Source organism: Uloborus diversus, chromosome 2 (assembly GCF_026930045.1).
Source record: "Uloborus diversus isolate 005 chromosome 2, Udiv.v.3.1, whole genome shotgun sequence".
NCBI lineage: Eukaryota > Metazoa > Arthropoda > Arachnida > Araneae > Uloboridae > Uloborus > Uloborus diversus.
The window spans coordinates 180,670,326-180,697,818 of record NC_072732.1 but is presented as its reverse complement, the minus strand read 5'-3'; the positions used below and the strand labels follow the sequence as shown (position 1 = coordinate 180,697,818).

Genomic DNA, 27,493 nt, shown 5'->3' with positions numbered 1-27,493 from the left:
GGCTAATTGTGCTATGTGTTCTTGTTCTGAATAGAAAACAAAAATCGCAATCACGATGGCAAATTCGTTACAAAACTTGCCATTTCGAAAACTCGGCTTTCTTTACACGCGATCGTAAAAATAGACAAATTTCATACACCAATTTAGTAAATTACGCTTTTTTGATCTTAAATTCATTTTTCAACTTTATTTCTCCTTAACAAATGGCTATTTCTTCATTTTGCGGTATTTTTAAACTACGCGTTTTCAAAATGGCGTCACTTTGTTATTGTTTATTTTACCAGTTAAGAAGAAAATGTCCTTTCCAAAATAAAAAGAATTAATCTTGTACATTTGGTTTACATATGAATAAACAAAAATGGCGCCTTTGAGTCAAAATGCACCGAGACAAGGTAAAAACTATATCGCTGAAAAAAAAAGTTTTTTTTGCAAGATTTTTGATTTTTTTGTTTTAATCATAATGTTAGTTTTTCCTTTTTTTTTTCTTTTTAAAATAAAAAACCTACTGGAGGAGAGGACATATCCGTCTATTTACTTTATTTCTCCTTAAAAAAGTTGTTATGTTTAAGTTTCGCGGTAAATTTTTAAAATGGCGTCCCGCGTTTTCAAAATGGCGCCACGTTGTAGATTGTCCATTTTCACCATTTAGAAGAGGAAAATGTGTGTTCCAAAATAAATAAAGAGAAGTACAATCGTATTTATAAAACACATAAATAATAAAAAAAATGGCATTCCTGGATCTAGAGAAGGTGGAAAGAATACGGCTGAAACCCTTTTTTTCTTCTGCTGGATCTTTTATTTCACTTTTTATTTTTTCCCGTTTTGTTTTATATTGTTTACCTTTCTTTTATTTATTCATTTTTTGACACTCTGGCTTCGATTTTTATAAAATTCTGCATGCATTTGTAAAAACAAAAAAATATTTTTGTAGAATCGCAAATGGTTTAGGTTTTACATTCTGTTCAAGTTTTTGGTATTTTGTTGTTTTCTTTATGAAGGAACTAACTCGTGTTTTGGTTGAAAGCTGTGATGTTTCTAGAAGTTTTGAAAGCTGAAAAAAAAAATTAATAATAATAATCTTATTTATTTATTTTTTTATCCTGATGTGTTTTGCTTAAAGATAAATTAATGCAGATTATAGTTTGCAAACGATGGGTTAAATAATATCTGGGAAGGGGTGCCCGTTCCCCCCAAGTTCAATTCCCCCCCCCCCTCCAAAAATTTTCCTCAACCCTCTTTTCCTTTTTTATTTTTAGCTCGTTTTTATTTTATTTTATTTTATTTTTAATATTTTTTATTTACTTATTTATTTTTAATTATTATTTTATAAGAAACGTTATTTGCTACGCCAATGACATATGCACAAATACTAAATAAATAAATGGATTAAAATAAATTAAATAATTTAAATTAAAATAGAGTTTGGCTATCATTTTTTCAGATTTGGCTACCATTTTGTGAGGATCTGGTAGCCATTGGCTACCAATTCAAAATTTGAGTTTTGAGGTATACCCCTGGGTGGCATAGAAGAATTTCATCTAAGTGAGTGTATAGAAAAAAATCATACGGAACTGCTGCAGGAATGCATCACTGTTGCTGTAACAAACATTAATGGAAGCATGCTATTGAACATCTGAAGGTAGCTGGATTAACCATTGGGTAGCATGCCGAATCACCTAGGTCAATAACAGTCCATTTAAACTGGATATATCCTGAATTCGTAGTACATTAAATTTGTATTGTTGTTTTTACATGATGGAATAAAATGATATCTATATCTATCTATATATATATAAAAGAAAGTCGTTTTAATTGCACGATTTATAACTCAAAAATAGCTGAACCAATTTGACTGAAAATTGGTGGGGAGACGGATATGCGATACTTTTTATCCTGCTCGACCGCATTCCCAAAATATTTGTAATTGGGGCATTCCACGGTCAAGGGCGCCCATATGCAAAATTTTAAGGGGGGCTCAAAAATTTTCCCCATGGTTTAGCAGAATATTTTCCCCATAGAAACCGATTTCATTGCAGATTAGAGATATTAAAATTTGACATTTTTAATAACTTATTCATTAATGACTGGAAAAGAAATTTTTCATAATTTTTGCAAAGAAATAAAGCACTAAAAGCAAGGAAGTACTGATTTCTAGGGAGGCTTGAGCCCCCCCCCTTGCCCTCCCTATATGAGCGCTCTTGTCCACGGTATTTTTGACATTTATGTAGAGTCCGTAACGTGACCTTTTTTGCCATAACTTTTTAATTTACTGTTTGAATAGCATATTATTTTATTTTAATCTTTTCCTACCAACACACCAGCTCAAATTAAAATAATTTGCAAATCAAACAGTAAATTAAAAAGTTATGGCAAAAAAGGTCACGTTACGGACTTTACATAAATGTCAAAAATACCGTGGAATGCCCCAATTGCAAATGAAATGTATAATTAATTGTTTTGTTCTATGAATTCCTAATAGATGGGGAAGGGAGGTAAGTGAACTTGGGAGGGCACTGGCGGACAGTGTTAATACTACGCTATTGTGAGACTGTTGTGGCCAGTAAACTGATTTTTGAATTTGTTTTTTTGATCTTCGGGTACATAATTTTGTTGTTCTTATAGTTGAAGATAGTTTTAATAGATCTAAGTAAATAATTTCATTCGTTGTATTATTCAATTGTGATTGTTCTTTATAACATTTTTACTATAGCATTGTTTATTTGGCAAAACATTTTCAATTGCAGAAAAAAAACCACTTTACTCACTAAAGAGCAGGATTACGGTAGTGTGGTTGCTTGGTGCATTAAGTGATAAACTATACAGTTGAAAGATTAGGTACAGATGTGATATACCCCCCCCCCCCATTTGGCGACATTCGATTTTTTTGCACAAAATTAAAATATTTTTCTCGCCAATGAGGCGATAATTTTTTATGCATGGCACCCCTGGCCAAACTAAGCTGTGTTTAGCAACCCGAAGGCAATCTTACAGATCTGTTCAAACTTGTTTACTTGGGTTGTTTGGGTTTCACGCAGGAGAGATACGTGGTGTTGTTTCGTGCAATATACCTTACAGGAATGCTTATTTTGTGTTAGTTTAAATTCAGTAGTTGTGTTTTGAAGTAAAAACATTAGAAAATGCCAATTTCTTCAAACTTGAAGGTTAATTAAAAGTTAACTCTAACGTGGTGTGTATCTGTAACGTGCCATTGTTATAAGGTTGTATTGTTTTAGACTGAGTATGAATATTTATACCATATAAAAAGGTAAGTTCTTTATTTTAGAATTCAAAAAAAACCTCTCACTTCCAAAATTCTTTGTTTTTACAAATCCTTGAGGGGTTCTTGTAGTATACATAACTGTGACCATACTCCGACTGTAATGTATATTAACAGTCGGAGGGATAACGGACCGAGCGGAGCGAGGTCCTGGCGAGCCAGAGGTCTCATAGTACTTTCGTAATGAGACCGAGGCAGGGCCGGCGAGCCGAGGTCTCATTACGAAAGTACTATGAGACCGAGGGCTCGTATCCCGGAGAAATAATGAAAAAAAAATTAATGCATTAATTTCGACTTGTAATTAATACAATAATTTATTTCATTGTATTTTAATATGTTTACAAAAAACCCTGGCCCTGTACATTTTTTAAGCATATATTCGTGATGTTTTTTGTTGTGCTTTTATGTTGTTTTTATATATATTGTGTTCTGAAGTGCTTTGATCATGTTTTTTATCTGATATTTTCCTGTTGGCGCTAAAAAAGCATCGCTAAGAACGATGTATGACATATGTCGTCATACATCGTTTTCTTGGCGACGCTTTCTTGGCGCCAACAGGAAAAAGTCGCCAAGGGTGGGGTATATCACATCAGTTCCAAAGATTATTTTGAGTTTTAAAGTTAATATTAATTTTTTTATGTGTTTTGACGAATAGTTTTAAATTCCAAATAGACTAATAGGTTTTTGAAAATGTGTGTAAGCATTTTAGTTGAAGAAAAATAATCATTTCACATCAGAAGGGATGGAAGGGATCGTGGATTTTTTTTTATTCAACGGACTTCCGTTGAATTTTTAGTACAAGCATCACCGTGCGGGTACTGCTATAATTTATATGATAGAACAACATTTGCCGGATGAGCTAGTACACTATGAAATTACTTATGATAAATGGAAACTCTCATACCCGAATTATATCTAAGTATGAATAACAAGGTATGTAGATTCAAATAGAATTTTAAGACAAAATTGTTTTGGGGAGATTATTTTTCATTTGCTACTGAAGCCTTTATTTTTAGTCTTTTGACTCAGTGGGAAGCTAAAAACCCTGCTGGGCTAGAAAAATCTTAAAAATTTAACATGCCCTGTCGGGCATGTTTGTCTCAAAGATACATGCCCAAATAAAAATTTAAAAATTTGCTCGGTATTTTTACCTAATAAAAATATTTGAATTTGTCGTATAGCATTAATTAGACAAAAAATGTAACAGCTTTATATCTGAAACAAGAATTATTTCAATATAAAACAGAAATAGAAGTTTAAATAAATAGTACATAATAAGTTGCAGTTAAAATTACCAATAATCAATTAAAAATTATAATAATTACATGCCCATCCAGGCATGTAAGGGTCAAAGATTCACTTCCAATCAGAATTTTTACATGCTCCGGGCATGTCGGGCAATGTAATTTTTGATCCCTGTTACCCTGTAATTTTGTATCAAATAACCAAAATACCATTTCTATTTCAATTTTCAATATTGATACTGATTTCTAGAAAACATTAATTTAGTGCAAAAATGCACTGGTTAAATCTTAGTCTGAGCTTAGGTCTCGTTCTTGAGTTTAAGAACTTGGTGGATATGTTGGAGTATTTTGGCCCTTTACCACAATGGCTAATGCAGAATGTACACCATTTCAAAGTTTCAACAAATTGCTAAAATATGTTTGAAGTTTTAATGGGGAACTGGGGGGTAAAATGTTTGGTCGCAATATGCTATTTTATAATTTATGATTTAGTTGATTAATATAGAGTTGTCCCTCTCTTGCTCCACACACATGCATGACAAAGTATCATAAAAAGCAAATTATTTTAAGATAGTTTTAATCAAAATTTCCTTGTACCAAATGTTATTAAAAAACAAATGATCTTTATTTGTTAATGACAGCTCAGTGATTTGAAACCGTCGTTTCTCCTCTATGTTTTAATGGATTTTTTTTTTCAATGATTATGTGTTTTTTTAAGCTGTTTTTTTTTTTTTTTTTCGAAATATTTCTAGTTCACCAAAGATGGACTCAAAATCTTAAGTTTGTGCCAAGAGACATTAAAATCATTTGAAATAGAAAAAGCAGTAACAACTGATGTCATTGAAAAAGTAAGCTGATATTTTTTGTATAATTACTGAAGCTGTGTACAACATGTTGTCTTCTAGTTGTAGTGGTTTTTTATACAAATTATTGTATTGCAACATAAACTACAAAAAAATAAAAATACTTCTTGTGAACAATAAATTAAATTATTAAATTTGAAAAGAAAAACATTTTGTAGGTCTTAATTTTATGTCAAGTGCACATGCACATTGATACATTTAATATATTTTTCTTTTGAACAAAAAAAGTTTCTACTGTATTCAGAAAGGACAGCAAATGGCTCTATTGAATTTTCTGGACAGTTGAGCTTTTATAGTTTTTTCAGGTAATTGAATACATGACAATTTAAGTTGATCTGAAAAGATTAGATATCAAAATCCTGCAATAAAGTAAAACATAAAAATTCATTTAATGCTACAGTTACAGAATCATAGGAGCAATCAGTATACAGTCGACTCTCCATTACTCGAAGTCCCTATGACTGGCTAAAACCTTTGACTTAACAAAGCTTCTTTCCCGGCCCAGCCTCCACATGAATAATTTTAATTTTCTTTTTCAATAATCAGGGGTCTGGCCAGAGGATATTTGGGTCCGTTAACGGACCCTTCACAAAAATCCGATCAACCAAAACGGACCTTTCACAAAATCCCGATCAAACAAAACGGACCTTTCACAAAATCCCGATCAAACAAAACGGACCCTTCACAAAATTCTGATAAACAAGATCGGATCTGTCACAAATTCTTTATTGAAAGAGCAAATCTGAAAGCAAAATAACGCATATTTCTGTGTATAAACCGATAATTTTTGGAACCTTTTTTAAAGTCAAATTAGAGGGATCAGTTTATACAAAACCGGCTAATTTTGAAAAAAAAAATCGGTACTCTACTCTTGCGGGTACTCTACTCTTGCGGTACTCTACTCTTGCGATGCTCCTGCAAGTGATAAATAATTGCTACTGCCAAATAAATATAATGGTTGTTTGTTTTATCACAGCTAATTAGCAGCGGTGTTGTTGTAAACTTTTCTGAAAAGGCATTGGTAAGCACTTTTCTCTGCTCATGATTTAATAAACAATAATAATATATATCTGGGAAATGAACTTAGAACTGCAAAGGGATAGTAAAGGTGAGGAAAAAATATGATCGCTTCAGATAGGGTTACCAACTTCAAAATTATCACCACTTAGCGTCTGGCGTTGAACCTTTATAATGACTTGATTAGAAAATATTCTCATCATTTTACCAGTTTGTCAATATTTGCGTTTTTACGGGTGCGGTGCGATGTTTAATTTTTATTTTGGGAGAAAACTATATGGGTTTTGATTTTTCGATGCTAACACGGATGATTAACTTTAAATAAACTCTTTTAATTACTGTTTTTTTTTCTTCAGATGTCTACATTTTGAAAAATGCTATCTTTTAACATCCGATATGAGAATCATATTTTGTTCTTTTTTCAAGCTAACTTCGCTTTATTAGGATTCAAATAAATGAAAAGTCTCTTTATTTCTGTTAGAACTCTCATTTCAAGTTTTTAAAGCAAAATTCCATTTTCTGTAATGAGTCAAAAATTAAAATGCTGAATAGATGGTTTATTTTATTTTATTTTTTGGGTCAACTGTGTCCACAGATATTAATGATATGTTTATCATAGGACTCTAAAATGCAATTTTAAAATAATTTTATCGAAAATATTTCTTTTACAAGCCGTTTTTATACTTTTGATGCCTTCACTTTGAGAATTGCGATCTCTTTGCATCCGCTATGCGAATCCAACTTTTCGAATTTTTGATGATTATTATGCTTTGTTAAGAGGTAAACAATTGAAATATCTTTTTATTTTTGTTAAAATCTCGGAATTTATAAGTTTTAAACGAAATTCTGTGCTTTTTAAAAGTGTCTTGGGTCAAAAAGTTGAATGCTGAACCCTATTCTGAATTTTATTTTATTTATTTATATTTTTGTTACAATTATTTTAAGTACTGTACAGAAATATATCTAGTATAATTTAACATAATGTAGAATGGTAGATAAATATTGATGCTTGAAAGAGCGATGCCCCCCTCCCCCCCGCCAAATATCAGAAAAAAAAAATCCAGAATGCTTTTTTCGACGTAGAAGAGGAAAACACTCAACTTTAGGTTTAATTGATGCAGTTTGTGCCATCTCTAAATTCTAAAATTTCGGTTTAACAAAAAAAAAAAAAAATTTTTTTTTTGCGAAATTTTTTGATTTTTCACAAAATTAATTCATTTTTCACAAAATTGTTTGATTTTTCACAAAAAACGAACTTTGTGAAAAATCCTGGACAGACCCCTGTATACAAAAACAAAGATTTATTTTGTTCAATGATTGGTTTTATAAATCAGAGTAATCTGATGATCTCGGCAACAGCGATTCATCACATTTAATTCGCTTTCAGCATTGAAATTCATTTGAAAGTTTCATAAATGCATAAAAACAACAGAATGGGTGTACAAAAGCATATATCACAGATGATTATAATTCAGAGGTGATTTTCAACTGCTCAAAAAGAAAAAAAAAATCCAATGTCCTACCTTCTCATTTTCAGATAAAAGCTTAAGTTCTATGCTTAAAAAAACAAAAAAAATCACGCTGTTCACTGGTCAAGTACCCTGTTTTTGCACCCAAGCAATTCAGGCTCGAATCCCGACATAATTCAATACTTCGTCCGTCCGGGCAATGTGTTGTCTCAAACTAATCCTAAAAACTTCCGTGTTAAAACGTAGGATATCAGAGGAAAATATGGAGGCTGCAAGTTCCCCCACCCCAACAATGTGAACTGCTGGCTTTGCGGCATTCGAAATAAAATAATCAGAAAAGTAATTTTAAGCAAGGAGGCGGTTAAGCCTCCTTAAGCGGTTCTTTTTTTTTCATTAGCTCACCTTTAATTACACTGCTCGACATTGAAAATGCAACACCAAGAAGGAGTGGTCAGAAAATGATGAAATTTGGAAGAGAAAAACAGAGACAGCAAGGAATAATAAATGATCTTAATATTCAAAATGATAGGCAGAATACAGAGTGAGAACGGCGTCGACTCAGTAGGATGTAGGACTACCGCGGACAGCGATAAAAGAAGAAACACGTCTAGGCACAGAGTCAATAAGGGTGCGGATGGTGTGCAGAGGAATGGCTCTCCATTCCCTTTCAACCATTTGCCACAGTTCATCTTCTGAACGAGGCAGGAACAGAGTCTGCAAACGGCTTCCAATCACATCCCCCACATGTTCGATTGGTGACAGGTCAGGAGAGTATGGTGGCCAGGGAAGCAACTGTGTCCCTTGGAGAGCATGTTGGCAGACGCGAGCATTGTTTGATCGGGCGTTATCCTGCTGAAAAATTGCATTAGGTAGCCCTTGAAGGTAAGGAAATGCCACCGGCCGTAGCACATTATCCAAGTATCGTTGGGCCGTCATAGTGTCCTGAATATGAACTAGAGGTGATATGGAATTGTACGCAATTGCGCCCCAAATCATTATGCCACGTTGTCGTGCGGTGGAACGTCCCACAGTTACTGCCGGATTAGATCTGTCTCCACGTCGACACCACACACGTATGCGGCGACTATCACTGGATAAATAGAAGCGGGATTCATCTGAGAACACGACATTTCGCCATTCTGTCATCCACGTCACTCTAGTCCGGCACCATACTAAACGTTGCTGTCTATGCTGTAGGGTCAATGGCATTGTTAGCGAACGCTGTGACTGCAGACGACGTGCGACCAAACGACGGGAAATGGTTCTGGTTGACACGGGAACATTCATCAGCATCTTGCACCTGCTGCAGAATCAAGGAACAAGTGACTTGCGGGTCTGCTACAGCTTGTCGGTGGATGCGTCAATCCACGCGTTCTGACGTCACTAAGGCTGCCCCTGCACCCCTCAACCTTGCCACATTTCGTTGTTCCAACCATCTTCGGCAGCATGCTTGCATCCATGTGGGTATCAGCTGCGATTTGACGTACGAACCAACATCCCTTTCTCAGTCCGATCACCCTACCCCTCGTAAAATCGTCTATCTGCTGGAAGTGCCTTCGTTGACGGCGGCCTGGCATTCTCCCGTGTTACACGTATCCTCCAAGAGAAAAACAAAATTTCTTCGATAATTCTCCAGTCAGAAATAATGACACGAATATTGCCTTTTCTGCAAGTTCCTTCCCTTATATCTTACTTCACGTGCGTCGGAGAGTTGTGCATTTCACATCATTTACATAACTCAGTGATGTACGTCTACTTTAAAATTTGCATAAATTTCTGAACACTCCTTATTGGTGCTGCATTTTCAATGTCGAGCAGTGTATTAAAAAAAAAGAAAAAAAAAAAAACAATGAATAAATAAATAAATACAAAAATTATCTGAAGCATTTGCAATAGTATTTAGTATTATTTACCCTAAGGTACATTTGCTTAAGCATAGTAAGTTCCTTTATGCAAAAAATAAATCTTGAAATAACTTAGTCTTGAAATAACTTAATTTAGTACATTTGCCTAAGAAAAGGATATCTGTTTTGGTTCGAAATTGAATCGATCGTACCCGTCCGGTAAAATAGAAACTGACCTCTTTTTCATTGGTCACGCATAGTCTTTTTATCCGAATATTGCAGCTTGAAATTTTGTTCTAAAATCTGGCAGTGCCGGATAGATGGGGAGCAAGTCGGGCCGTTGTACGGGGGAAACTTCTGAAAGCGGCAAGTTCACCCTTTTTTTATTTGGTTGTGTGTGCTTAGATGAAGCTCGGTAACTTTAAAGAAAAACTTTAAGGAAATCAAGTAAGGGAGGCAGTATCAAGATTTGCTCCGGCTCGGAAAAACCGAAGATCTGGCACTAAAATCCGGCATTTTTTGGATAACTGCTAAAATTCACTGAAGTGTCTTTGCGGTAAATAATCCAATACACACACACACACACCCACACACACACATATATATATATATATATATATATCAGGGGTCTGGCCAGGGGAAATTTGGGTCCATTAACGGACCCTTCACAAAAATACGATCACTCAAAACGGACCCTTCACAAAATTCCGATCAACCAAAACGGACCCTTCACAAAATTCTAATCATTAAAAAAGGATCTTTCACAAATCATTTACTGTAAAAGCAAATTTAAAATCAAAATAACGGCTAATTTTTCAAAAGAAATGTCTGCATATTTCTGTGATGCTTACTGTTTCTTTTATCACAGCAGAATAAAAATAGCCTGCAACGATGTTGTTGTTATAGATTTTTCTGAAAATGTTATGGCCTCTGCATATTGATATTGCTGCCTCAGCACCTTTCTCCCTCTGCTCTCAATCTAAACAATAATAACACATATCAGCGAATTGAACTTGGTACTGCTAACAAATAGAATAGCTATAGGTTGGGGAAGAAATGTGATCGCTTCAGATATGGTTACCAACTATAAAATTAACATTAACGCTAAATAAATAAACGTCTAGTAAACCTTTCACAGGGACTTGGAAAATATTCCTAACATTTTCCAGCTTGGCAATTTTTGTGCCTTTATGGTGCAGGGTTGGCAGGTTTCTGCCAAGGCGGTAAAAACCACTGGTAGAAACCGGTTAAAACCGTCATGGCAAAAACCCCTTTCTGCCACTTTTATGGCAGAAACTCAAAAAATGACATAAATGCAATTCCTGACATACAATAGAAAATGTATAAGAAAAATAATTAAATATTAACCCAAATGCAATTTATTTACAACACTATCACCATTCAAAATCAAATTTTACATTGTTTTCACACTGCAGCAGCCTGTAACAAAATACAAGTTTTGACGCTGTTTCTAAACCTAAACAATTTCTTAATTTGTTGTGCACAAAGGAGAAATTTGAGAAGATTCTTTCAAACCCATCAAAACATCGATGTTAGAAATTAAAACATCAATCTTTTTATCAATGTATAACATACATTTTTGAATATACTACACTAATTTAAGCAATACAAAAGAATACGTATCCGACGAATATATTGAAAATACTGAACCTCAAATCATGAATATAATTTAATAAGAATAATTTCGCAACAGCTTGGTGTTATAGTTGGGCAAAAATTGATAATAAGACAAGCACCGGTTAATACAATCTAGTTATAGTAATAAGGAAATATTTTCAAACTGAATTAAACTAAAAGTAAATTTACATCAAAAAAGAATCGAAGAAAAAATGCATCATGCACTTACCGTCAGTTGAATGATGAGAAAAAGTTGTGCTAATTATTTTAAAAATACAAAATTAACTCTAACAATAATTTTTAAGAGTAAGAAATATGTGTTGTACTGTTAGTTAATAATTAAACACAAATTTAAGGTAATAAACGGATGACTTGTTGGAGGAAATTGATAAGTAAGCCCGAATATTGGTGTTGACAGTTTGGAGAAAAAGAAGTTTCCTTACTTTGTCCCCCCAGAAGGGCATTTCTCTTTTCGCAGACTATCCCACCAGTCTGAGAAACATCTCTTTCGATGGAACAGAAGTTTCCATCACTATCAAATGCGTACCGGATTTTCCTTTAGTTTAAGAACTGGAGCCTTGAAATAGACTGCAAGTTCTGGCACCAGACTACCAGTGTCAGGTTCTTCCAATAGCTTTGATCTCTTTTTTACTCTCTAGTTAATCTTTTACTATCTTGTAGTGATCTTCCCAAAAATCATCCTCTACGCAGAAAAATTGTTCTTATAAAACGGGTGCAAAAAATGATTTTTTTTTTTGGCAACTCCATAAGTAAACTTAATTACCTAGCAAGAAGATTGGAGCAAAATTTTATGATAATTTTCAATTAAAATGCAAAAACATCAGCATCGAAAAAATATTGAAACCAAAAACATTGAAAGTAAAACATCGATGTTAAAAACATCGATGTTTCCAAAACATCGACATCCATGTTGCACCCCTAGTTTCAACCAATAAAACTCTTTACATTTATGAGTCAGTGAATCTAACCAATTATATTGTTTCTTACATACAGCAAAGTTGAAGACTGTGTTAGTACTTACATAATTGGATTATTAGCTTTCCATAGAAATCAAAATGGGGGGGGGGGAGAATACTTTGTTCTTTGAGAATAGCTTTATTCAGTTATATTAAGTGTAAAATGACAAGTTTCTGAATTTTAGAATTTAATGAAATAAAAAAAAATCTGTATTTATTTAAATATTTGATATATCACACTTTATATTAAAAGCAAACAAAATAATTATAAACAAACTGAAAAATTTGTTACTTACAACATTACAAGGCTAAAATTTCTAACACATAACAATTTCAACTACGATAAATTTTACTTTGCTTTAGAGATGTCAGTCTTGTTATTTAACATATTTTTACACTAATTATTAAATAACTATTATATTAAGTTTTGCAATGACGAAATGAGTTATATATTTTATTTTACTTAATTGCTTGTCATTAAGTAATTACTAGAGCTATTAAAAGCGTTTTCTAGTTTTTGCCAGTTTCTACCAGTTTCTGCCGGTTTTTACCGGTTATAACCAGTTTCTGCCACCGGCAGGGCAAAAACCAGTTTCTGCCGGCAAAAAGCCAACCCTGTTATGGTGTGATGTTTTAACGTTATCTTAAGAAGAAATTATGTTAGTTTTGAATTTTTTATGCTAACAGGGGTGCTCGTGTATTGGTTATAAACCGGAATTCCTGTATTTTTTTCCTATGTCCATATCGGGAATCTGGTATTATCCATTGTTTTACCGAAATTTCGTGCTCTGTAAAAATTTCATGCGCCAAAAAGCTAAATACTGAACAACTGCCTGATTTTTTTTTTAAAATTATTTTATGATTTTACTCTTTATACAAAATCTTCAGAAAAAATTTCTAGTACAATTTAACAAGATGTGGAACGGTATATAGATACTGATACATCTAGGTTGACCATCCACTGGAGAATGATACCTCCCTATTGCTATGATAACCTTCGAAAATGCCCTAGAAAAGACAAAAAATACTGTAAAACTTCCAACAAATTATTTCAATGCCGTAGTTTGCTCCATGAGCCTCCCCCTCCCCCAAACGCATTTATTAATGTTTAAAAATTTAAATTTTTCTTTTTTACAAAATAATTTTATTTTCCAAAAAAAAAAAAAAAAAAATTAAAAAAACGATCTTTCATAAAAATTTTTTGATTTTTCACAAAAAAATTTCGTTTTTCACAAAAATATTTGATTTTTCACTAAAAACGGACCCTGTGAAAAACCCTGGACAGACCCCTGATAATAGTAAATGATACATAGACATTGTTTGGATAAAATTAATTATTAGCACTACAATTATTAATTATTAGCAGTGGGAGAAAGGTGCTGAGGCAGCAATATCAAGCTGTGGGTCAAATAACATTTTCAGAAAAATCTATAACAACAACATCGTTGCTGTTTTTCTGATTCTGCTGTGATAACAAAAACAGTAAGCATCACAGAAATATGCAGACATTTCTTTTGAAAAATTAGCCATTATTATGATTTTAGATTTGCTTTTACAATAAATGATTTGAGAAAGATATGTTTTTGTTGATTAGAATTTTGTGAAGGGTCCGTTATGGTTGATAGGAATTTTGTGAAGGGTCCGTCAACGGACCCAAATTTCCTCTGGCCAGACCCCTGATGATTCAAACAAAAAATCAAAAATCTTGCAAAAAAAATTTTTTTTTAGGGATATCGTTTTTACCTTGTCTCGATGCATTGATGCATTTCGACTCAAAGGTGCCATTTCTGTTTATTCAAATGTAAACCAAATGTACAAGATTAATTCTTTTCATTTATTTTGGAAAGGACATTTTCGTCTTAACTGGTAAAAATGAACAATCTAACAACGCGACGCCATTTTGAAAACGCATAGTTTAAAAAACACCGCAAAACGAAGAAATAGCCATTTGTTAAGGAGAAATAAAGTTGAAAAATGAATTTAAGATCAAAAAAGCATAATTTTCTAAATTGGTGTGTGAAATTTGTCTATTTTTACGATCGCGTGTAAAGAAAGCCGAGTTTTCAAAAGTTTTGTAACGAATTTGCCGTCGTGATTGCGATTTTTGTTTCTATTCAGAGCAAGAACACATAGCACAATTAGCCACAATTGCATATAAATATAATAATATTTAAAATACATTAAATAACTTGCAGTTCTTCCTCCTTCCTCCTCCCGGATAGGGGAGGAAAGTTGGCCGAAAGTTTAGTGCACAAGAGGACAATACTCCCACCCCCCTTCATCCCCGGCGATCCGATAGCCGAACTCTTAGTGGACAAAAGAATTTGGGGAAAGGTCATATGTCAAGACTATAGGTCAGGGAAGGTTGCTTGGCGAATGGTAGCCACATTGGCGACTGAAGTGAAAATAATGGTCGCCAAAATTTGAAAATTGGTTGCATTTGGCGACTGGCGACCGCGAGTTTTGAGCTTTATTCCAGAAGTTGTTACATTGATCATACTTGGTATACGTGGACCAATGAGCGTTGAGCACGTCGTTTTGAACTTCTGTTCTTAAGGGGAATTGCCGTTACGTTCAGAGTAATCGGGCAATTGATCTCCGTCCAAGTATGTGATCTGTGAGTCATCAGAGCCATGTGAAGGCTTGTTTACAACCAGTTCGGAAGTTGTATCAACGTGAGTAAGGCATGGAAGGATAGCAGAATGTTCAGCCTACCTCCAAGTTGTAAGATGCTAAGTTGAATTTCTCCATGTTGGTAGTATAAGATTTGAACTTCATCTAGTCATTTTGCTCACTACTTGAAAGTTTCTACTCAAGGTTGTAAACAGGATTTGTATTAGGCAGCAAATGTAGGGTATGATATAGTGCAATATTTAAATATTTTTTCCTGCTATTTTTGTTAGTGCAATAGTCTACATACCCAATGGCCCAGTTCATTCTTTATTCTAACAAATGTTTTTAATGTTTTATTTACGTAACATTTTTGCCTCAATAAAGGCTTTTGTTGTCTTACATAATCGATTCTTTCTTGCAACTTTTGGCACAATTACACTCACAATACGTGAGTATTCTTTTAACAATGCAACAATAGTAAGGAGTCAGAAAATTTGTTGCAATATTTTACTAGTATCCAGTAAATTAATTCAAAATAAAATGAGCTTCAGCTAGAAACAAAAATCCATTCATACAATAGAAAATTAAATTTAAGATCTGAACTTTATGCAAAGTGGAGGAAATCTCCTTCCTTGAACTTCATTGAAAAAATTTCTTGTATTATCATATGCTTAAATCTTCAGAGGTGACTTTTTCTTGACTGCTATCGTCGACACTTGTTTCTACATAATTAAAATATTCCCATATAGGTGATGCTAAAAACAGAATAAATATTTCACCATTTCCCTTTGCCCCACATTTCTGACAGCCAGACTGTACACCAATTTGAGGTCAAAATGTCGGCACCGAAATATTGCAGGACACAATAATGCTGGTTTAAAATGTCGGCAGCCCGAAATGTCGCCAGTCCAAAATGTCACTAGTTCAAAGTGTCATCAATCCAAGAGGTCACTGGTTCAAAATGCGCTCATTCAATTGTACAAAATATGTAAATGTACAAAAATGCTGATTAGCATCAAATTTGCAAATTAATGGTAACTGCGTTTAATGAATGTCTCCGTTAAATATAGGACTAGACTAAATGAGTTTCTTGATAAATTCTAAAAAATATTTCCCATTTTAATTCGTAACTCTCGGCTGTTTTTTAGCAAAGAAATTATACAAACAAACACACGTTTCGCTTTTGACGTTATCTTATTTCTTGTGACTCGCTATCTACCAATTGTAAAACATTCTGACCGCTTTCATTTATGACGTGCGCTGAATTCTTTCTTTAAAGATAATGTGTCTACATTTTTGTTGCGTGTGCATGGGACTGATTTTTTTGTCGCCACTCTACCTCAAAACCTGTTGCCAGAATTTGAACCAAACTTGGTACCCCGCAAGTACCCACATATCATTTAGAGCTGAGTGATGTTTTGTTTCAATTCGTTGAAGATAGTGGAGCAACTGAACATTTTCATCAATATGCGTGACTGACATTACTCAAAAAATGATGAACGGAATCAAATAAAATGTTAGGAAGCTGCAGAGGGCAGATGTTGGGGTCAATAACACAGGGGGTGGTGCAATTAAAAGTTCTTTTTCCCTTCCCCCCCCCCCATTATTTGTGACTGATATATCTCAAGAAGTAATACAAGGATTCAGAAAAAATTTGGTCTACAGGTATATCTTAAAGGGTAAGCTGCTTATTTATTTTTGCTTAAATCACCACAAATGGGTGCCGTACTGAATACTGTTCCTCGTTTTGCATGACTGCTATATCTCAAGAAGTAATGCAAGGATTCATACAAAAATTTGGTATACAAGTGGAACTAAACAAAAAAAAAAAAAAGCATTATTTCGGATCCAAGTTAATTTTCTCATTGTTTGCGTGAGTCAATTTAATTAAATAAACAATGAAAAATAAACTAAATTTAAATACACACTCAAGAGAGAGAGGTCGAGCAAGATATCAATAAAGTCTTAATTAGCCATGTATTCTTCTCATTTTTGTAGCAGTTTAACAACGAAGGTGTTAAAATAAAAATTGAATTAGCATTCATATACAATTTTCATAGTAAAAATTTACCAATTAAAAGAACGATTTTTTCTGGGAACAATTCATTTGTTATTATTATCAATATTATTTTGTTTTGAACTACCAAGCTACGTAGAACTGAAACTATTAATTTTTAAAGTCCATTTTAAAAATAAGTCCAAGGTCTGAATAATCTTCTTGATAACAGTTGCTTTATTCCTACATTATGAATTTGTTTCTTTTCCATTTTGGCAAATGTTGTTCAGCTGACAAGTGCTACTTTGCGAGCATAAAAGTATCCTCTTGAAAACCGTCAATAAAATAGCTAACCTGAAACCGTTCCTTGATGTTCTATTGAATATTTGAATTTTATGAATGTTTAGAATTGAAAATATTTGTCATCACATAGAATCGTTTTTCCAAAATCGCAATGAAAGGCACTTGTTCTAACAGTTACAAATTTCATTGAATTCAAAAGATTTGACTGTGAACCTTTTGATATAATTTCAGAATTTCACTTATAAGAGCTGGGAGTTCACACAGCAATAATCTCATTTCTGTTAAACATTCGTTTTACTGTCCCCAAATTCCGGTTGCAAAGCACAAACAAATGTCCTTTCAGAAGAAGATCATGACCAATCTTGCTAAATTTCTTCAGTTTTATTTCCAGAAAGAGTCTTAGAACAGTTTTGATCTGAAAAGCATTGTCGCACATTTAATTTTTTTGTAACAATCAATGAGCAAATATTGGACTGCTGACATTTGGCCCGGCAACATTTTGGGCATATACCCTGTACACCACATCAAAATTAAGCCTCATTTCCTTCAACAAAAAATCAGTGAGTATGCATTTGTGCATAAGTAACTGATACATTTTAAACATTGACAATGCCTCTTAAAAGCTTTATTTTAAAAAGGTCTTTTCAGACAATAAAATGCTTCAAAATGCTACTTTTCTACTGTATTCACTCAAGTGCAAATTCAAGGAGTAGGGGTTTTAACCTGCCCCCCCCCCCCCCCCCCCCCCTCCACTCCTACTGGTAAAAGCCAAAAATTAACCGAAACTGGCATTTAATTTCAAAAAATTACTGAGGAGAACCCCAAATTTTGTATTTGCCCAAATTTTTTTGATTTGTGACTTTCTACTTTAATACCCCTCCAAAACCAAACGTTAGATCTGCCCTTGTGTACATTGTATCGTATTTTAGTCACAGCATCAGAATTCATCTTATTAGCCATATGAACTATGGCCATCTCCCAGAAAGCACTGTAAATAAAGTAGAATTCATAATGAGTCTATCTTTGTATTGATTGTACCTTTTTTGTATTGATCAAAATAGCATTCGCAACTGGAGTCTAACATTTTATGTGTTTTTTCCTCCCAGATCAATGATGAAGATATCTCTGCATTTCTTTTGGCAGATGATGATGAAACATTGGTTACAGCTGCAAAAAGTGGGATTATGAGACATTATAGTTTTTCATCCAAGACTCTGAAAAAGACATGGAAGGTGTGTACATTTTTCTTTTTAGAAATGCTTATGTTGTGCATGTGCAAATGTTCTTCTTAGGCATATTTTCATGAACGGCCCATCCTGCATGCCTTTTCTCAGAGATAAATGCTCCCTTGTTGCCTCCTTGAGAGATGAATGCACCTTTCTTTTTTTTTTTGGTGAAGGGGGGGAGGGAGGAGAACAACCATTCTGCCTGTTCAAAAAATAAGTTGTCCTTTTTTTTTTTAATTAGAAGGGCAGATTATTTCTTTTATTTGACAAAAAGAAAATCACGACCTTCTGACAGAATTCTGATCCTGGTAAGCGCACACATGGTGAAGATGAGTGCTGGACCTGTCTATCTTCAATTTTTCCAAGCCAAGGCAAAAGTTAAACCTGTCGCCCTGACCCAGCTTCCTTCAATTTGTTTATACTGAGTTTCAGGGAGAAAAAAAAACACAAGGTGAGTTTGCCCCACCCCCCTCATAGAAGTTGCTGCCCAGGACTAGGGCCTTTCGAGTTGCTCCCTCGTAGAGCGCTATACCTAGTGGCAATTACAAACGGTCCTCTCCCTTCTTCATGCATAGATCTCCATTGCTTCAACCCCTGTTGAAGAAAAGAGAAGATATTCTCAGGGAAATAAAAAAATCCAATAATCCCTCGCTTAGGTAAAGCCTAAACAAAACAAATGCTAAGATAAAAAGAACCTTTTTCCAACTGAAGAGAGAAAATTGAAAAGAATTGTGTAAATCTATTGATGCACACACCCCTAATACCAAACCTTGGAAACTTATGAAATCTTTGAGTTAAACTCAACCGCAATGGGAAGAGATTAATAGCATCATTGATGCCAATGGGCAGATTCCTTCTGACAGCAAGGCGTCGGCCAATTTGCTAGACTAGCCCCTTACTACCAAAAGACTAGTAAATTAAGTTTCAATGCAATGAACAAAGATACTGAAGATAATGCATGAAAAATTGTTCATGGATGTCACAGCTTACAGCATGGAATTCCTATTTTTAGAGATAATTACAATACAGGAACTAAATCTGACTTAGAGCATCCTTGTTCCAACTAAATCTCCCGGACCTGACAATATTCATGGCCAGATGATCTGTAGATTTAGTAATAGGGGAAAGAAGAGCTTATTAGAAATCTTTAATTTGACTTGGAAACTTGGAAGACTTCCCCATGACTGGAAAGAAGCCCTGATAATTCCTATTAGGAAACCAAGCAAGAAAGGAAGTGATCCTGGTACAATAGGCAGTCCCCAGGTGGTGCATTTTCCATCAAGGTGGATAGAGTCGTCCAAACAACAATCAGTAGGCTTGCAAGTGGACACATCTAGTGCCTTTATTTTCATTTAGGTGAAAAAGTTTTTGAGACCTGTACCAAATGTAGATTAGTGCAGGCATCTCCAGACCAGCTTTTGAATTGTGCGGGACTGGACAGAGAGGATATTTACACCAATCTTCTCTTAGTTTATGATTTTTTGGGCACACTTGGGCTCATCGAACTGGTCTAGCCTGCGGCTAGACCGGAGGAATAAGTCATCATCATCATCATATAGCACTGGTTAAGATAAATAATTGGTAGCTACGACCAAAAAGAAAGAGGATGGAGCAGCAGTGGCAGAACTCTTACTATAATGCTTTACTCTTGTTTGCTTGTAAGATAAATCTAGAATCATTCTTTCTCCAAATACATTGTTGAATGAGTTTACAGAAAAGATCAGAATCAGTGGCAGTGATATCAGCTTGTTGGGGGCTCTATCTCGATGGTTCACATTTCAGCAGGGCCCCAAAAGGCATTTTGAGTAGTGAGAAGGAATGATCTTCTATTTTCGAATATAACTACCTTTGCTCTCTTTCTTGCTACTGATTATTTAAATACTATTTCTACTGTTGTAACAGTTTATTTTGGTAAGCTTAGTAAAATGTGGATCCCCCACATTTTACTAAGATCTATACAGTAAAACCCCGTTCTCACGACACCTTTGGGATTGTCAAGAAAGTGTCGTCATATCTGGAGTGACGTCATAACCGGAATAGTTTAAAAAATTCGTAATTAAACATTAGTTAACCATAAAATTAGATTTAATGAAGAAATTAATACTGTGTATGTTTTTTATTAGATTTAACTAATGTAAATTTGAATTATTGGTGAATGTAACAAAAATTATTCAAAAAAAAAAAAAACCCTTTACTTCTTTTCTTTTTTTGTTTTCAATACTACAATACTTTCCAATAAAATGTTTGATAAATTTTTGAATAACATTTGTGACACTTCTTCCACAAAATTACCAGCAAGAAAGAGACCAAGTCAAAACTCTTCACTTTTGTCCGCAATTTGATTATATTTCGACGGCTAACCCTCACTTTTCGAAGGCAAAAAAACCCTTTCTAATCCTTTATTCTCTTTAAGAGTTGTGTGTCCCTTTTCAGTCTAATGAGGAGCCCCTTAAATCTTTTTCTCTCATGGGCTTGTTGTAACCATTACAGTTTAATGTAACATGGTCTTTCTCTTCTCTTGCTGTTTCCCTCGTCCAGTATTGCATTCCACCTGCTTTGAATTCCTTTCTGTTGTCCCTCTTGCCAAAGTCTGAAACCTGTACCTTTCAGAACTTATCTACTCACCCCCAGGGCCGTTCGAAGGGGGGGGGGGGGGGCGAGTGGGGCAATTGCCCCCGGGCGCCACGAAATGAGGGGGCGCTGCAAGGCGCCCCTCGTTTCGACGGAATATGACGACATTCTCACAAAATGATTGTATAAAATTAGGGGCGCCTTGCGGCGTCCCCTCATTTCAGGTATCATAGACACACAAAATAGAGAATCATTGCAATGATTCTCTATTTTGTTCAATGGCATGAGAATATTCCTATCTCTCAGTCTCCAAAACTTTCGTTTCCTTTGTATCATTGAAACAAATACAATTTCTGAGAATATAACTGTTTAGAATCAAACAAGATGCACTTCTCATTTGTCTATTCTCATCAAATTTGCTTGAGTTATGCCCCTGCATGCAGTGACGTAACCAGGAAAATCTTTTAAGGGGACACATTGAAAAAAAAAATTGATCGTATGGAAAAAAGGTCGAAAGGTGTCCGGTCAAAATTTTGAAACTTTTAGTTTTAAAAACATAATTTTAGCCTTAAAACGCGATTATAGGCCGTGTTTTTAACGTTAGGGTAAGAGAGGGAGCTCAGAGACTGTTTCCGATCGATTATTTTTTTTAAATAGATTGAAATCAATTTCTGCAAGTTTTCGAAATTGAAGTTTCGAAAACGCAACTTTTGACAAACTTTGAAGACTTTATAGATAGGAGTATCTGGAGCATTTCCCATTAAAATTGTTTAAAACTATGGTTAAAAAAATTTCATTAGTGTTTTACTGTCAGGGGCTATCCCACTTACCGTAAAATCCCGAAAGTAACCCCCCTATCGATTACAGCCCCCCCCTTTTTTGTGGAAAGTGAAATCACTTTAAAATCCTGAATATACCCCCCCCCCCCTTCACCTGAAAATTTTCGGATCATCTTCATTTGCCACTCCCTGAAAAAAAGGGATAACATTTTCTGCTTTACTTGGAAAGCATTTACAAAGGTTTAGTTTCTCCCTCCATGTGCAGTTTTGCTTTTCTAAAAAAAAAAAAAAAAAGAAAGAAAGAAAACACAATGATTTAAACAAAAAAGAAAAAAAAAGGTTTCCGTTTATTCCTTTCAAAATGTCTAGACTCCTTTTGATGCAAGGGCGCCTTTTTTTTTTTTTCATAAGTATCGCAAAAGAAATTTATACGATTGTACTGTTTTTTACTAATTTTGGAAGGAGCATTTTTGTTCTAAATTGTGAAACTGAACGATCTTCAACACGGCGCCATTTTGAAAACGTGACGCCATTTTGGAAATGTGTTGCTTAAAAAGTAGCGCGAAACTTAAAAATAACCTTTTTTAAAGGAGAAATAATGAAATTGAACAAGTTTAGGATCATCAGAAATGTAAATTTTACTAAATCGAGTAAGAGATTTGTCTGTATTTGCTTTCGCGAACTTCGTAAAGCTGTTTTCGAAATTACGATCTTCGTAACGAATTTGCGGCCGCGATTTTTGCTTCTATTCTGAAACAAGAACATTAAGATTTTGCTTCTTTTACTGTAACCTTATTACATTCAGTACATAATGAATTTTCAAGTGATAAATTATAGGGGTTTCGCCAACTTAAGGTGCGAAATCCTTCCTTTCGAAAAAAAAAAATGCCGCCCTCATGCAATTTATTACTACTAGAAAATTATGACAGGTTTTTATTAATTAATTTCTCCCTCTTCATTAATATTAACTCTTATTTACTTATTATTTCTTTTCTGTACTCTGAAATTAATACTACTAAAAACAATTATTTTGGCTAATTTTTCAGAAAAATCTCGATTATAACCCCCCTTTCTGAAATCAACAAGTTTTGTTTTCAAAATAGGGGGGGTTACTTTCGGGATTTTACGGTAGTTTTTTTTGTGAGTGTCCTTTGAAAAACGCATTGCTTGTGATATTAAAGAAAGGTGGCATGAGGACCCTTACACGAATATTTTCTTAAACTCAAGTCTTAAAAGCAATTTGTAAGGCCATATTATGTAATATTAGAGCAGTGATTTTTCGAAATTACAGCTCCAAAAATGCAGTTTCGAGCAATTTTTGGTGTTGTTAAGTATTTGTGGGCTTCTCCGTAAAACTTACAAATATTTGATGCAAAAGAATAATATTTTTGTTTATAACACAAGAAAGCTGATATTAAATTGGTAGAACTAAAACCAAAAACTCTTAAAAAGAATCATTGGATGAGTCCAGATCGAAATTTATTTTTCATGTACAGTTGAACTCTTAATACGAAATGTAAAAAAGTCACGAATTTGTTCGTATTAGCCTATTAGCCGTTATTCGTAACAACTGTGAATGAGTGATACTGTAAAAAAAACGAAGAAATACTTACCTTTATTTTAAAAAAACATTACTACTAATACATGCATTAGAATCTAACTATTAGTACATTAAGAAAAAAATCACCTATTTCTTATAAATGAATGTTTTTCTAAAATATTGAAAATAGGAAAATGATAATCGACAATAGCGGAATAGGTTGTAATCCACAATGGAAGATATCAAGATTTATCTCCGTGTAAATTGAAATGACCACAGCTAAACAAATGTACGGGCTTTATTTTTTATGTAAAATATTAAATATTTTCTTCTCTTAACACAATGCTCCTTTTACTACCAAACAAAATGATGAATAATTTCTAAAAAAGAAAATTAGTTTCCAACCACGAATATTTTAAGTAAATAGGTCAGAAATTTTTGTTGGTCTTAGCCGAGACTTCTAATTTAATGAACGTATTATGCGTGAAATTTGTAAGGTAATTAGATAGCAAACTAAACTTAACCAACAAAATTTTCGTTTTAGCCGTGATTTCATATTAAACATGATCGTATTAAGAGAGTTCAACTGTAATTTACTTTGATAAATACATTTTCTATTTATAATCAGCAAATTATTTATTCGTGTTCTTAGTTTGAACAATATGAATAACCAATTCAGTTTTAATTGTTTGTTTTTTATCTAGTGGGATAACATTTTACTAGATAAATATTTGAATTTTTAACATTTCCATTTTTGGAAAGGTTTTGGGGGCATTAATGTTTTACTATTAAAAACAGATTCATTGCTTGCATTTTAATTTGTATGATGCATAGCCCTTTGAGTCCAGATCGCCTCTGCATCGACCCTTTGATCGTTCTGTTTATCAATATGTAAAAAAAAAAAAAAAATCAAGTATGTATTATGCACTGGTGTTATAACTAACTTGATTTTTCTGTGTATATAGGGGGGGGGCGCCAGGAAACTTTCGCCCCAGGCGCCGTAAGCTCTTCGAATGGCCCTGCTCGCCCCCCCATCATTCTTGAGGTGTCATGCCTGGTCAAATCTCTTGTCACAGTCCAAAGTTACTGCAACAAACATTTCCAGATGTCTTCATTATTTGACTAAAAATTTTTCAACTGCAAAGAAATATTTGATCCAGTCTGCACAGCTCGAAGCGTCGTTGTAACTGGAGTTGCATGAAAAACTGTCGTAAAATCTGGAGTCACTTAATATTAAAATTATATGGCATAAGTTCGGAACTTTGAAAAAGTGATGTGACATCCGGTTGTCGCGATAATGAGGTTTGACTGTACTCATTATTAAATTAATTTTGTTTTTGTCCTATATTTTTTTTGTAAAAAATTTCTTTTATTTTTTATCTTTCCACTGTTACCCCTGTAAATTGGGTAAAATTATCTTTAAAAAGTCTCTTTTTGTTAAGCAAGTAGTTTTAAATATGCATTATTTCAATTAGTAACTAATGAATGAGAACCCTGTCCACTGTATTCACTTCATTAAGTACCGTGTGACTTCTCTTCATTTTTTTAAAACTTAGGATGTAGTTAAAATTTTTATTTTGACATTGTGGTTTTAGTAAGTGGCATTGATCGAACTTTCAAGGCAATTCCACAAACTGAACTCGAATAGGGATTTATTTTTACTAAGCCATAGTAACAGGTGTATTAAAGCAAAAAAGGTTTATTTGCTGTAAAAACCCTTTAAAAATACATAAAAATACACCACCAGCTCAGTCATTTCCAGCCGAGAACTGCAGTTTCGTGCTTATTAGCACTCATCAGCCCAGCATAGGAAAGTGACTGAGCTGGAGATGGAAAACCTCTTAAGGAAGCCAAGAGTGCCAAACAAACTGGTAGCTAATGTAGAATTAGCACAGATCAGACGAGTGACCGAAGCAATGGTTCGGTTCAACTCGAAGATTGAAGGCAAGGCAAGGTATATTCAGTAAATTACCGCCCATTAGCCAGGGCTAAAGCAGAAATACATGAAATACACCGCCAGCTCAGCCATTTCCAGCCGATGACTACAGTTTCGTGCTTATTAGCACTCATCAGCCCGGCATAGGAAAGTGACTGAGCTGGAGATGGAAAACCTCTTAAGGAAGCCAAGAGTGCCAAAGGAACTGGTAGCTAATGAAGAGTTAGATTATTATTTTTAAAATGTTTATAAACCCTGTCTTGAAATTTTTTTGGTCCTGTACATAATTTTATGCTAAGGGACACCCCTGTATTAAATTTAATTCATTAGTTTTGGTTGTTATCTCTTTGAATCTAACTATTCCTCTAATATAATAGATTTTGTATATTGTAATATTTTGCAACATTTCAGTCTCTTCATATTGGCCCTGTATCTTGCATGGCATTCGATTCAACTGTTACTCTGTTAGCTACTGGTGGAACTGATTCAACAATAAAAGTTTGGGACATTATTAGGAAATACTACACTCACAATCTGAAAGGTGGAAAAGGAGTCTACAGGTATGTAGAAACAATTTTATGGTTATTTAGACAATCAAAAGCATTGCTTCTACTTACGTTGTCTGGTCTGACTTTACTATTCAGCACAAAGGTATTTATTTATCTTATTGAAAGAATTACTTATTATTCTTTGTTCATTAAATTTATCTTTTTAATCCAAGACAAGGAAAAAGAGAAAAAAAAGAAAAATCTAATTCAAAGTTTAACTAGATAGTAGCACTTAATTTCTGATTTTTGTTGACTTAAATTTGGGCTAAATTTATTTGTTCTATTGTTAAAGTAAATCTAAAATTTTTAAAGCTGTAATTGAATTTGGTTGTTTAATTACTGATGTGTTGAATGCGTTGATTATTTATAAATGTCTATTTTTAATTTCCTTTATGTATTTTTAACCCCTAAGTGTAACTGTTATTTTCTCTGTTTCTTAATTATTTGCAAAAAAAAAAAAAAAAACATACTGAATTTCAGTTTATTTTTTGATATTTCTCTTGACATTTTTTCAGTAAAAAAGTTTCTTTTTGTGTCTGAGGGAAAAAATAAATAAATAAATAAATAAATAAAATCTTTTCCTTTTTTTGGCATAAGATTCCATGATTTCTGCCTACTTAAGTGGTTTGTCGTTTATCCACTGCGATTTTGCTAAACTTTTCTGCCCAGCTGACTTGCTATCAAATTTCATCAATTTTCATTAATCAAGTCACTGGTGTAGTTCTGGGGGTAAAAAGTGGATTTGTTTTAAAATTTTAAAGGGTGATAGAATGCTGATGTTAGTGTGAAAAAATGTCAGGGGAGATGATCCCCCTGCATCAATGGTCAAAATACAAGTATGACTTGTCCACTAGTAGAAGGTAAAAATGGTGCAAAGAGAGTCTGTTACCTCATTTTAAGGGTTTTGCAAGAGCTATACAAGAGCTTCTATTTTCAATATATGTAAAATTTTAGCTTAAAAAATATTTGAATATTTTTTTTAAAATTGAAATTAAAAGAGAAAAAAGGCAGCTTTGAGGTACACATCCTTGGGGTCCAAACTAATTCAGCACAAAATTTTAAAGCTGTATTTAATATAAGGTTTCTTGGGTATTATTGCATGCTGAGTTTCAGATATAATATTCTTTGTTCTTAGGTATTTGTGTGTCTTGAAAAGCTAAAAATAAGTACAGTAGTACCTTCTGTAAGGGACACCTTCAAATAAGGGACACCTCTATTTAAGAGGGACATTTTTTCTGGTCCCAGTCCCTTTGAATTGGGACCTCCATGTATTTGCCTCTGAATAAGGGACACTCTATTTAAGGGACAGTTACAGAGAAACCTTAAAATAACTAATGTATAAATGCATCATACAAAGTATTGAATTTACTGGAATTTAAGAACCTAAGGTTCAGCTGATGAAAGTTTGACAATAACGTGTACAAATATGACTGTTGTAAAATTCTTGCCAAAATTTGCATGCATGTTTTCTCCACTCAGTATTTTTTTCAAGTAGACTAACAGCCAAAGGATAATCAACCGCCCATGAATAGCTTTGTGTAAAAAACTTAAAATGTGTACACTGATTGAAATTTATATCATATTAAATTTTAAATTCTATGAAATCGAACAAGTTCATATACATTCATGTTCAGCCATGGAATTACTTCAAA

The 27,493-nt window shown here is 33.8% G+C and overlaps 1 protein-coding gene across 1 annotated transcript in view; it reads left to right on the top strand.

The window, feature by feature from the left end:
* Positions 1-27,493, top strand: part of LOC129217528 (transducin beta-like protein 3) — an 81,660-nt gene that overhangs the window by 4,775 nt on the left and 49,392 nt on the right. The window contains exons 3-5 of the mRNA XM_054851843.1: positions 5,274-5,369; positions 18,348-18,473; positions 25,705-25,853. Of these exons, the coding sequence (XP_054707818.1) occupies positions 5,274-5,369; positions 18,348-18,473; positions 25,705-25,853 (371 nt within the window). The remainder of the gene's footprint in view (positions 1-5,273; positions 5,370-18,347; positions 18,474-25,704; positions 25,854-27,493) is intronic.